We start from the raw sequence: 13,089 nt of genomic DNA, 5'->3' as shown, positions 1-13,089 counted from the left end.
AGGAAGAATAGGAACTGAGAAGTGGTCTGTGGTCCCCACCTGCAGAACCACTCCTTTATTGGGGGTGTCTTGCTAATTGCCTATAATTTCCACCTGTTGTCTATTCCATTTGCACAACAGCATGTGAAATTTATTGTCAATCAGTGTTGCTTCCTAAGTGGACAGTTTGATTTCACAGAAGTGTGATTGACTTGGAGTTACATTGTGTTGTTTAAGTGTTCCCTTTATTTTTTGGAGCAGTGTATATTGCTTGTGGTTACCAGCAACAGCTCAGGGAACCTGGGCACCTGGAGCAGGGTAATAATGTCAACACTTGCTATAGTGGGCCCTAACAGTAAGCCACCCCATTATACGTGCCCCTCTCTGGCCAGGCAGAGCCCAGCCGTTGTGTCTGAAGGGCTGGGTAGGTCTGCCTTGGGGTCTGAAGCCATAGTGAGGAGGACGTTGTCAGTTTTTCGATGTATCTAGGTACAACCTAGATTTGAGCCAATGTCGTAAGTAGCTGAACATGTTATGGTGATGTCACCAGGCAGGCCAAAACTCAATCACACCAAAACAGGATGAAATGTCAGGCAATTTATTTAAACAGCTCTTACACTAAAAGGGCATGATCATCATTTTGGCAATTTCACAGTTTTAATTAAACCTTATATAGAAAACACAGGAAAATACAAGTTTGACTGCTCTGGGCCGGGCCTTTAAAGTAATCTGTAAACACACACAAATTGTGTTAGTGTCTCTCTCATTTGTATTGGTTATTTTTAAATGCTAAAGTAACACAATAGTAAATAATTATAAATTCAAAAGAACATCTCAACTAAAGTTGCGTCTGAGAAACCACTAGATGGAGCTTATGTACAGCAAAACAAGGACCTAGTAGATACATACAGTAAGCTCTCAGACATAGAAACAACAGTCTCACAAATTCTTACAATGAATTTAGGACCAGGCAAATTTTCACAGGGAAGTCAAGTCATTACACATAACACTTTAAATTAAACTTTTTTTTTTTAATTAAAAGAGAAACAACTATTATTCAAAACAAACCATGAATATACTTATTCCAAATGTGAGAACTTGATTCCTAAAAGGTTTCATGTACATTTGTACAGTAAGTGTGAAGGTGTTTAATGTTAAGGCACAGGAAAGATAACTGACAGAGAGTATTTAAGATGTTTGTAATGTTTCAAGATAAAACAGCATTGCATGGCTTATACTTACAGGAGTAGCCTATGGCACATTGTCATCATTCGACAAAATATAAACAAAACTTCACACAATGTTGCAACCAAAAACAATTGCATAATGTGTCTGGTGTAAGAGACCATTCATATATGGTCCTCTATTCATTTACAAATGATTTATTACGATAACCAAACTCAAACTTATCTGTTTAGATATACTATTCCTGTACACCAGAGCAGAACATATCCCCTCCCTGACATACCCCTTCACCTGAACATAATTCTATATTGCACTGGATCCTTCAAAATATACAGTATAGAATATACTGAACAATCATTTTATATTTGTTTTTTGCGAATCCAGTGGTAGGACTTTTGATCACTGTAGGAGTAATTGATTACCGTTAGCATGAAGAAAATAGGCAAAAGTAAACAAAGACCAAATAACACTGCATGACAAAAATATATAAAACAAATTAACTGGTCATCCTTGTTTACATCTTGTAACTACCATAGTAGCAATGTCTGTCCTTTTGATGAGAATTACAGTCATATCAGTAGATATGGAGTCCATTCAATGTCAAAGAAAACAAATAGGATTCCAACGTAATTTCCTTCAATAGTAACAAATAACAATGAAAACGAATTAGTCCATTTATGCATATATAAACCACAGAACAAGTAAGAAAACAAGGCAGTAAATGTGCTTTTTGACACATTAACCAAAATCTTCTGATGAACATTTTTTGCTTTTAACAGGACAATTGTGAAACTTTGACGTCTTTCAATTGTGCAGGAACAGCATGTTACAGCAAACTTCAAGTTGTATCTCTACATGCGTCAACATGATACACAAATTAAAGGGAAAAAAGTAAGAAAATGAAAATTATGTCCCCTTTGATAAGTGATAACACTAAATGAAAGCAGAGTGATGTGTGTTTCTATGAATGTCAATTGGCAATACAAATTAGATTTTTGTCATGCCTATAAAGCTTTTATGAATTGAATGTCACTAGGGTTGAAACAGCAGGATGTGTGTTTATGATTATGGAGGTGGTCTTCCTATGTCCCTTTCTGTGCCTGGACCGTTTTGCGGCTGCCATCTTCAGTGAGGTCATACCTACAAGACACCAGTGGGGCAACAAATGGCAATGGCTTAAAACTAAAATATGACTAACAAATAATACATACACAGGATTTCTATAGCAATTTGCTCACACCCGAAGATGCAACCATAGAATGAAGAACAACCGTAAAGTTTATTGAACCAAATAAAATTTGTATCAAATGTTAACACAAATACAGAACAGCGCTGACAACACAAATTGGGTAAAGGAGCATCTTACCATTGCGTACAGCCCTTGGATATATCCTCACCACTCAAATCCACCATCACCTATAATAAGGAAAGTAGCATTGGTAGAGTCAACAACAATCAGGTAACATTCATCATGCTCCTTTATTTGGGTAGCGAAAGGTTGCTGTATTGAATCCCAGAGCTGACGAGGTAAAAATATGTTGTTCTGCCCATTGAGCAAGGCAGTTAACCCACTGTTTCCCAGGCACGAAGACGTGGATGTCGATTAGGCAGCCCTCCGCACCTGCTTCAGAGGGTTGGGTAAATGTGGAAGACACATTTCTGTTGTACAACTGACTAGGTATTCCCCTTCCCTTTCTTTTTTCAAGTGCAAATGCCACCCTAATCCCACTAAAGAGTACTACTTTTGACCAGGGTTCATAGGGGTCTGGACAAAAGTTGTGCACTTCATAGGGAATAGGGTGCCATTTGGGACACATTCTATCTTGTGTGGATACACTACCTTCCCGAGGAGTCCTCTGTGTTTGGACAGTATACTTCCTCCATTCTTCACAGCGATGTCCAGAGTTCTCCTGTGCAGCTCCACCATGGACACACTAAACTCAAACCTGCAGACAAACAAAACACACTGTAGGATTCTCCTTTATTTCTGAGTGAGGATTTCCTACTGCAGTGATACTGGGTAATGAATGAATCCAATGGATGACATTGTGAATTATTTTGATGGTTGTGAAAAGGTTGCATAATGTAGGTGGTGGCCATAGAGATCCAATGTGCTACTGTTACTTATAAGTTCTATATGTCATTCTATGGTTGTGGCCTACAGTGACAGTCAGTCAGAACTCACGTTTGATCATACACAGGGTTCAGGGTTTTCTTTATGGTGCTGGTCTTCCTCCGGCCTGTCCGGCTCTTGTCAGGGAGCAGATAAATCCGAATGAAAGGATCTGATCCATCCTTAGCGAACGCAATGAGGTTTCTGAGGGCAAAATGTACATGGGGTCTGTCAGGCACATTGAAATCTGAAGAGGAAATCCTGAACTTGTGGTAATTAAGATGAACACGGACGGGCACTTTCCTGGACACACATTAAGCTTAGTCTTGGACTAAGGCTCTTTCGATGGAGAATCTCAAATGAGCATGTTTTTTAGGCTTAATCTGTGTCCAGGAAACTGGCCTATACTGTATGTGGTTGGTCTAGTGTGTTATGTGAGGCCACTGACTGACCGACAGGCATGCACCACCACGATGAGCTTGTTCCTCTGGGAGCTGTGACGGACAGTCAGTTGAATCTCCCCCATGGGGTATGGACTAGGGGCAGACCCACTGAAAACACAACACAGCACAGATTTGGGATTACAGTGGCTTGCGAAAGTATTCACCCCCTTAGCATTGTTCCTATTTTGTTGCCTTACAACCTGGAATTAAAATATATTTTTTGGGGGGTTTGTATCATTTGATTTACACAACATGCTTACCACTTTGAAGATGCAAAATATTTTCTCTTGTGAAACAAACAAGAAATAAGACAAAAAAACAGAAAACATGAGTGTGCATAATAATTCACCCCCACAAAGTCCGCTTGTGTACAGCAATCTTTAAGTCATACCACAGATTCTCAATTGGATTGAGGTCTGGCCTTTGACTAGGCCATTCCAAGAGATTTAAATGTTTACCCTTCAACCACTCAAGTGTTGCTTTAGCCGTATGCTTAGGGTCATTGTCCTGCTGGAAGGTGAAACTCCATCCGTCTCAAATCTCAAAGACTGAAACAGGTTTCCTTAAAAAAATATCTCTGTATTTAGCATCCCTGCCGATGAAAAACATCCCCACAGCATGCTGCTGCCACGCTGCTACCACGCTTCATTGTGGGGATGATGTTCTCGGGGTGATGAGATGCGTTGGGTTTGCGCCAGACATAGCATTTTCCTTGATTGCCAAAAAGCTCAATTTTAGTCTCATCTGACCAGAGTACCTTCTTCCATATGTTTGGGGAGTCTCCCACATGCTTTTTGGCGAACACCAAACGTGTATGCTTATTTTTTTCTTTAAGCAATGGCTTTTTTTTGGCCACTCTTCCATAAAGCCCAGCTCTGTGGAGTGTACGACTTAAAGTGGACAGATACGCCAATCTCCGCTGTGGAGTTTTGCAGCTCCTTCAGGGTCATCTTTGGTCTCTTTGTTGCCTCTCTGATTAATGCCTTCCTTGCCTGGTCCATGAGTGTTGGTGGGCGGCCCTCTCTTGGCAGGTTTGTTGTGGTGCCATATTCTTTCCATTTTTTAAAGAATGGATTTAATGGTGCTCCGTGGGATGTTCAATGTTTCGGATATTTCTTTATAACCCAGCCCTGATCTGTACTTCTCCACAATTTTGTCCCTGACCTGTTTGGAGAGCTCCTAGGTCTTCATGGTGCCACTTGCTTGGTGGTGCGCCTTGCTTTGTGGTGTTGCAGACTCTGGGGCCTTTCAGAACAGGTGTATATATACACTCAGATCATGTGACACTTAAATAAAGTCCACCTGTGTGCAATCTAACAAATTATGTGACTTCTGAAGGCAATTGGTTACACCAGATTTTATTTAGGGGCTTCATAGCAAAGGGGGTGAATACACATGCACGCACCACTTTTCCGGTGAATTGTTTTTTGAAACAAGTTATTTTTTTCATTTAATTTCACCAATTTCGACTATGTGCATGTCCATTACATGAAATTCAAATAAAAATCCATTTAAATTACAGGTTGTAATGCAACAAAATAGGAAAAACGCCAAGGGGGATGAATACTTTTGCAAGCCACTGTACATTTACCTTACATCATGATAGTGATTGTGTGCGTGTAATTTACTTCTGCAGCTGCCTGAGCCTCTGCTGCAGCTCTAGGGTGGCGAAGGGCAGGGAGATGTCCGAAGCCAGGCTGGCCATGGAGTCCTTGTGGGGCAGGTGTTTCTGGGAGCTGGATATGGTGGTGTTCAGGTTGGAGGTGCTCCTGATGGGGCTGCCTCCGTATGGCTCCTCCCTCTGCTCCTCTCTGCGATGGAGGGTGTAGGTGGCGGCCTCCATTGGTGGTGTTGGGGGGTTGGTGTCTGGGGGAAGAGGGGACTCCGATGTGGAGAGTCTCTGGGAGGGGACGGTGGGGTTGACCACGCTGGCTTTCCTCACTTGGACAGAGGATGGCTGGTCCGACGCACTCGTCTGCTTCTCCAGAAACAGAACCTGAGACACAGAAGAGCAGAGCACAGCGCTATACTGTACATTGTGATAGGACGTCTTCTTTACACACTTCAATCAGTTACTTAAGAAAATAGACAGCAGGTCTAATATGGTTGCGTCACAAATGGCACCCTATTCCCTACAATGTAGAGCCCTATGGGCCCTGGTCAAAGTACAGTAGTGCATTACATAGGCAATATGGTGCCATTTGGGACAGTGTCTATCCTTACCCTGAGTGCCAACTTCAGTTTGAGTGTGGAGCTGGGTCCAGAGTTCCTCAGGGAAAATTGCTGAGTGAACATCATGTCCTCTTCCACCAATAGACCACTCAAGGGGACTGTAAGATTACCCAGGGTGCACTTGTGCTTGTCGTCCTTCACCTAGACATCGACAGGAAAGCCAACAAAGGGTTAACATCAGATATCCTATAATTCACATACACTTACTGTAAACTCGATGTTTGACCCAAGCAAAAACATAATAAATATCTAAAGTACATGTATACAAATAGATCACCTACCAGTTGTGTAATGATGAAAAATGTAAAGTGTGCAGTACCTCCACCTCCAGCTCCTGCCTCCTGGGGTTATGGACGAGGAAGGAGAAAGCTTCCTCCCACATGGGCTCATTGGTCTTATAGCGGATCTAAAGAAACCACATATAGAGTAGAACATGCTGTAATAGAAAATAATAGAATCAACATGAGAACAGGAGTGAAATATGATGTTTACAATTATACTTTACAATTATCTACAAAAACCATGCACACTGTAGTTTCTTACCTTACTCTCAAATGATTTGTTCCCAACTGTGAAATGAACGTAAGGACTTGGTTCACTGCTAGTTTTCTTGCCAGACTGTGAGAGATGACCAGGAAAAGAGTGGCTCTGAATGACTGTTACTAAGACAAAAACCCACACTGAAAACACTCCTATTCTTCAGCTTATTGTAATAACACAAATATTTTACAGTGGAAACACACTGAAATCAGTGAAGAAATGGTTCAGAATGTCTATCCTCAGATAAAAGAGAATATAAATGAGGCTGCATCTCAAATTGTTTTCTATTCCTTATTTAGTACACTTTGGCATAGAGGGCTTTTTTGACAATGCACAGTAGCTAGGAAACAGTCAACCTTCGTCTTAGTTATACCAAATTCTTCAATCTAATTTCAAGCTCATTCTCAGTTTTGAAACCCAAGAACTCTCACTGTTGGCAACCGGTTTATAAAAGATACCATGTACATATAACAATGTCTGTGTTCCAAATGGCACCATTTTCCCTGCGTAGTGCACTACTTTTTACGAGGGCCCATACTGTAGGCTCTGCTCAAAAGTAATGCACTCGGAAAGTATTCAGACCCCTTCCCTTTTTCCACATTTTGTTACGTTACAGACTTATTCAAATGTATTAAATTTGACCATTCCTTTTGTCCTCTGACAAAAAAACAATTCTGCCATGTGATAGTTTGAGATTGTGTGTCTCTCTCAGGATGTTTTATAATCCTATCTTTTATATCAGGCTAAAGCAATCTCCAGGAGGTATGGATGCACTTTAGTCTGGTAACTTTAGACTCATACATTAGATGTCTCCCAAATGGCACCCTATTCCCTATACAATGCATTGGGAAACTATTCAGACCCCTTGACTTTTTCCACATTTTGTTACGTTACTTACTTATTCTGAAATGTATTACATTCTTTTTTTTTCTCTCATCAATCTACACACAATACCCCATAATGACAAAGCAAAAACAGGTTTTGAGAAACGTTTGCAAAAGGAATGGTAAAATGCAGATTTATATTCAGGACGAATTATTGAATAAGACCTAGCTCTACATTAAAATGTGTAGAGGGTTCCATTACATTGCACACACATTGAAATATGGGAACCAAGTGAGTGAGGTATGGATTTCTCTTCTGTCTCTAATTCTCCCTTTCCTCATCCACCAAATGAACATGTTTTGAGCTTTGATGTTAAATGTTATAGTGCATGTCATTAAACATCTGAGGCCATGTATCAAGCATCTCAGAGGAGTTATGATTTAGGATTTTGCCTTTTCGATCACAGTGAATAAGATCACTTGACAGGGTGGACTTGATCCTGAGATGCTTTAAACATACGGCCCCTGTTTTGTACAACTATAGAGCAGGTGTGCAACACGTCCGGGTATGTGAAAATCCAGTTCTTATTGTGTGTAGTAAATTAAAAACTAAAAAGATCTTAGACATAGAGTGATCATCCATCTCCAAGCAAGAACAAACAATGACTCACAATGAACAAACAATGAACAAACAATGACTCACAACTAATAAACAATGCATTTACAGATAAGTAGCACCATAAATTACCATAATAATACAAGTACATTTGGATGGCACAAAGTAAGGAAGGGCACAGACTGAGAACACATAAGCCATCTATGCGTGCTATCTGTGCATGGCGTGCATCATCCCACTTTCTTACTTTACCTTCAGGGACTTAAAGACAGAGGCTTGCTTCAACACGTCATGGTTGAAATTAAACAGGTTGCTCTTTTATACAAAGGGGGGAGATGGAGAGAAAACCAGAGTTAGTGGGATGGGGGATTGAGTATGGTTGATAGAGTATGGTTAAGGTTTAGCTTTGGTCCAGGACGTCGTACGGTAGCGCAGCCGAACGACACCCTGGACCAGAGCTAGATTCGGTTGTATTAAGTGATATGGAAACAACAACAATCCATAGAGAATGGAAAATTAACAAATGAAAGGAGACAGCCAATAAATCAAGGGAGAGGAATGTCCAACATATAAATAACGTCTATCTATGAACAATAGATAACAATGGGGACGTTATAATGAATGAATATAAGGCAATATAAAATAAAAGCTGAATACAGGAGAATGAAAACGTCATTTATTTTTGGGAGAATGAGGTACTGGTATGAACTTGTGACGAGGGATGTTGTTTAGATCGAGCTAATAAGAGCTCTGATAGTATTTCAATATTCCCTTACTTAGACATAACGGTCCAGTGAACAGACACAAAGCAACATCATCTTTGCCTGTCACCTCTGTTTAGACTGAGCGAGAATGACAGGCGTCAATGCATCCTTGAAGTGATGCGCCACAAATAGTCCCCTCAATCAAATACCCTGGCACCTTGAAATCAATAGTTCTTTGTAAACCATATTTTGCATGCCTGCACCTTGGTGTTGGACGAAAGATGAAGCACTGTCCTCTATCCTGAGTTATTGGAATTATTATTTAGTCAATATGATAAATATTCGTGATCAACTGGGTATGGGAAATTACTGTATAATAATATTATTAGGATTTGCAACCATGCAGCAGAGTCAATCAACATGCTTTATGGTACAAGACACTGCAGCAGGTCTGTTACTTAGCTCTGGTCCAGGGCGTTGTTCGACTGTGTGATAGTGAACGCGCATCCGAATGACGCCCTGTACCAGAGCTAGTGTGTTACTGTTTAACCCCACCACACACCGCTAATGCTAGCTCTATGATGCAAAGTACCGGAGGACTCACAAATAAGGTTCTATACATTGAGGTATTGCTCTCACAAAAGACTAGGCCAGATGCTCTCCTCTCTTTTAAGTTTCCGCACCCAAAGCTCCCTGTGAAGACGCTCTTTATAGGAGAGAACAGGGAGGGAAGAAGGTCAAGTATGGCTTAGACGCTAAAGACGCTGCCAGGCTCATTTAGGAGTTGACTGTCTTGGACTGATATTGACCCATATCTGTTGGTTAAGGTCAGCGTTCAAAGGTGAAAGAGTGTGTTCAAGAAGGAGAAAAAAACAGGCGTTTCAACAAACAGACACTCAAATTAAGCCATTGAGGTGCTCATGTCATGTTCAAGGTGTGCTATGCATGTGGAAGACCATGACAGACAGTTTACTGTTCACACCTCAACCCTATGGCATGTTGGCTGAACTACACCTGTGTACTGAAAATGTCTTGTTTTAGCTGGGTTAAAAATATTTCTGAACATTCTTCTGAAGTTCAATTTGGCATGATTCACAATAGCTGCCTTGAGTGGAGTAGAATATGTCCAGAAAGTAGAAATATATTACATTATTCTCTGTATCCTTAAATCACAACATGTTATAGGCCTACATTTGTTAAAAATTAACATTAATGTGTATAGCATGGGAAAAATATATATAATTCTGAAGTAAATGTTATCATGTACAGTATGTCAAATCAACCGCTGTGTAACGTGCTTTCACCTGCAGCAGTCCAATAATTTAGCAATCTTCCTCACTCCACCACCAGAGCACTCCTTCAACCTTTAACTGTAAATTCCTGTCACCCAGTTCTACTCACCGGCAGGTTCTTGGCTGAGTCCAAGTACACCACCAGCAGAGCAGACGAGAGGCCATCATTGACCAGGCTTCGGTCAGCTCGCACACTCCTTAATACCTGATTGGACACGAGAGACAGGGGGAGGTCACTACTGAGACAAACTGGACTAGGAGAAGTTAGCAGCCTTGTAATTCATGTGTTAATTAATTAATTAATTAATGAACACACATCTGGCAGTAACAAGACTGAAAGAGAGGCTAAGCCAAGGGCTGCGTCCCATTATGGGCCCTGGTGAAAAGTAGTTCACTGCATTAGTTAGGGAATAGGGTGTCCAAGCTAGCCTCCTAGTAAAATGTAATTATACACGGTCTTGAATTATCAGACGATCTGGGGAGTGGGCAAGTAAGTACCAGCTTTGAAAAGAGAAGGTTTTGTGATACTGCACCTGGTCCATCTTGTCAGGGGTGGAGAGCAGAGAGAGCCACTCCAGTTTCATGTGTAGTTTCCCCGTGGAGACTTCTTCCAGGTCAAACCACTAGAATGACAGGTTGTTCAAGGGTACATCCCAAAATGGCACCCTATTCCCTTTATAGTGCACTACTTTTGACCAGGGCACATATCAAAAGTATCGCACTATAATGGGAATAAGGTGCAATTTGGGTCATATATCACATCTCAACAGTTTAAAGTAGTGAGTGAATCAGACAAAGACACCCACACATAGTGTACAGTACTCATGGATAACATCGCAGCATCTTTAAATGAGCAGAGACAGATAATATACTAAGGCAAATAAATCTCTATCGAAGTGCTGAACTGAAGCCAAGTTCATGGTTTTATTTTATTTGAACCACATTTATTTGAAGATGCAAAAAATATATCAGATTTACCTCATCTACCTTCTGCTCTTTGTGAAGCTCTTTCATATCGATCATCAGGCTGCAATCGAAGACACAAAGATTGGATAAGAAATCAGTAGGGGGGTATTAAGTAAACACCCTGAATCATCACCACAGAAGCGAAATTGATTCTCTGATACAGCATGTTGGCACTCTGACCCAGTCAGGGCCAGTAAGGGAATAGGTTGCCATTTGGGACACAGCCAGGACCCTGTTAGGTGCTATGCTATAGCAGCACTAGAGCCAGACAAAACAAAATCAGCCTGCCCTCGGGATGAGGCCCAAGAACCAGAGCTTTAGTCCAACTCCTAATGTAACTGATCACAGATACTTAATACATCAAAGATACTTTAATTTGTCTCTTCTCTCTTCCAAGGGGTCACCCTTCATTTCAACATATAGGAGTAAGGTTTTGTGGTGAGAAGATGATGCTAAGTTTGCGATAGCTCTGCTCCAAGACGTTACGTGCGGCTTGCTGACACTGAAGGCTCGGCATCAGCAAGCCGCAAGTAACGCTCTGGGCCAGAGATAGGTTTGTGACATATTTTCAGCCTAGAATTAAAACAGACTGCTGTGGCTATTATAAGATCATTTGTTTGATATTGGGTACGATAACTCACAATGCAGAGAAATAAGCTTTTTGACCATGAGGTAATAAGAAAAGGACAGGACATGAGCTTACCTCCCCAGGAAATCATCTTTGTCTGGGTCCTCATCAAACAACTCAATCTCCAGGTGTTGGCTTGAGTGCTCATATACCAGTGCCTGGAAAGGACTTATGTCAATTCATCTCCAATCTCAGATATAGTACGTCACATTGAATACAGCCAAAAGCTTGTTAAACATGACATGGTGGGTAAAACTGCATGAGAGCCAAAAATAAGAGGAAATATTGGACTGTTGCAAATATGTATGTAAGTTGTATCTGGTTCTACATATACCCTATATTGCTGTCCCTGGGGTAGTTACTGTATGATATAACCATATGTACCATTGGAAGAGTTCATTTTCAGTTGATTTTGTTTACCTCGTAAACTTCGTTCCATTTGGGGTGCAGGCTGTCTTTGACGGTCTTGCTCTGGAAGAGCTGGTTTCCAATATGGAGGACGCCGTAGGGGTCAGACTTCCCCTTGATCAGGCCACCCAGGAATTTATCCTTCCCTTCCAGGTCCTGAGCCTCCAGGAAGTGAATCCTCAGGACTCCCTGGTGACACACACAGCACAGGGACACTTTAAGATAGGACACAGCAAAACCTTAAAAGGGACATTGCACTTTCAAACCGAAGTTTGTCAGATAATTTCAAACTTTTAAAGTAGTGTAATTGTCGTCTAAAACTCTAAAGTAGTCAAGATGAAACCACGTCCCACAACATCAGTTGTGTGGATCCAGCTATATGCCTCCACACCAAATGAAAAGATACACACTGAATAAAACCAGGAAATTAGACGATGCTTATCTTTTCCATTCATTTGGGTTGAAGGCATATAGCTGGATCTAGACAACCAATGTCTTGAAACATGGTTTCATCTTGATATTAGTCTACCTTTTAGTTTTTTGTTCAATAGTCCATTGTTTATATATTCCCCCAAAATGTACATGCCAAAATACTAAGATGTGTTTTTTTTAGTTACGTGATCCTTTAATTAGTGTGTGAAATATGATGATGTATGATTAGAAATAAGACAGGTGAAAGGCTGCAGTACCTTTGGCATAGGGAAACGTAGCTGAGCAAGTTGTACATCCCCCACCAGTGGGATAGTGATGTGGTTGGGCAACACCAGGTAGCTGTAGATCATGTCCTGAATTAAACTGTCAGACAAGCCACTGAGAAAAACGAAACACAACAAAACCCCACAGTCAGTCAGTACAACCTTGGGATGAAAATATTCTCACCTAATCTCAGTTAAGCACAAAGGAACATGCCTTTTTCCATTTTATAAGACGGTAGGAACATTGGAAGGGGTTCAAGCATGTTGATGGAGTAAGCCACAAACCTCAAAATATCAATGTAATCCACTAGGGAGTCAACACTTAGCAGTGACATTAAGGAGGTCTTACGGCCTGGGAATTACAATGCCTGGTTAAGAGAAGTCGATAGCCATAAGTGGTCTAGTATCTGCTGAGATTTTCTGTTAACCTTTGAACTATCCACTTCGGCCTAATTCTGTACACA

At 40.9% G+C, this 13,089-nt stretch overlaps 1 protein-coding gene across 2 annotated transcripts in view; it reads right to left on the bottom strand.

Moving 5' to 3' along the window:
* Positions 1 to 561: 561 nt before the first annotated feature.
* The window catches only part of LOC106578619 (extended synaptotagmin-2-A), a 33,796-nt gene continuing 21,268 nt past the window's right edge, over positions 562 to 13,089 (bottom strand). Inside the window, exons 8-23 of one of the 2 annotated variants that reach the window (XM_014157627.2) lie at positions 12,620 to 12,740; positions 11,943 to 12,119; positions 11,598 to 11,680; positions 10,907 to 10,955; positions 10,462 to 10,551; positions 10,038 to 10,133; positions 8,185 to 8,247; positions 6,496 to 6,570; positions 6,272 to 6,358; positions 5,944 to 6,093; positions 5,349 to 5,716; positions 3,730 to 3,828; positions 3,350 to 3,481; positions 3,005 to 3,110; positions 2,531 to 2,580; positions 562 to 2,304 (exon numbers count right to left, since the gene is read on the bottom strand). In XM_014157627.2, coding sequence (XP_014013102.2) covers positions 2,247 to 2,304; positions 2,531 to 2,580; positions 3,005 to 3,110; positions 3,350 to 3,481; positions 3,730 to 3,828; positions 5,349 to 5,716; positions 5,944 to 6,093; positions 6,272 to 6,358; positions 6,496 to 6,570; positions 8,185 to 8,247; positions 10,038 to 10,133; positions 10,462 to 10,551; positions 10,907 to 10,955; positions 11,598 to 11,680; positions 11,943 to 12,119; positions 12,620 to 12,740 — 1,804 coding nt within the window. In that variant the 3' untranslated portion in view covers positions 562 to 2,246. The remainder of the gene's footprint in view (positions 2,305 to 2,530; positions 2,581 to 3,004; positions 3,111 to 3,349; positions 3,482 to 3,729; positions 3,829 to 5,348; positions 5,717 to 5,943; positions 6,094 to 6,271; positions 6,359 to 6,495; positions 6,571 to 8,184; positions 8,248 to 10,037; positions 10,134 to 10,461; positions 10,552 to 10,906; positions 10,956 to 11,597; positions 11,681 to 11,942; positions 12,120 to 12,619; positions 12,741 to 13,089) is intronic. The other variant, XM_014157629.2, reaches the window with a different exon arrangement.

The sequence above is a fragment of the Salmo salar genome, chromosome 19, assembly GCF_965601325.2.
Source record: "Salmo salar chromosome 19, fSalSal1, whole genome shotgun sequence".
NCBI classification, from domain to species: domain Eukaryota; kingdom Metazoa; phylum Chordata; class Actinopteri; order Salmoniformes; family Salmonidae; genus Salmo; species Salmo salar.
This window is presented reverse-complemented; position numbering and strand designations above follow the sequence as displayed.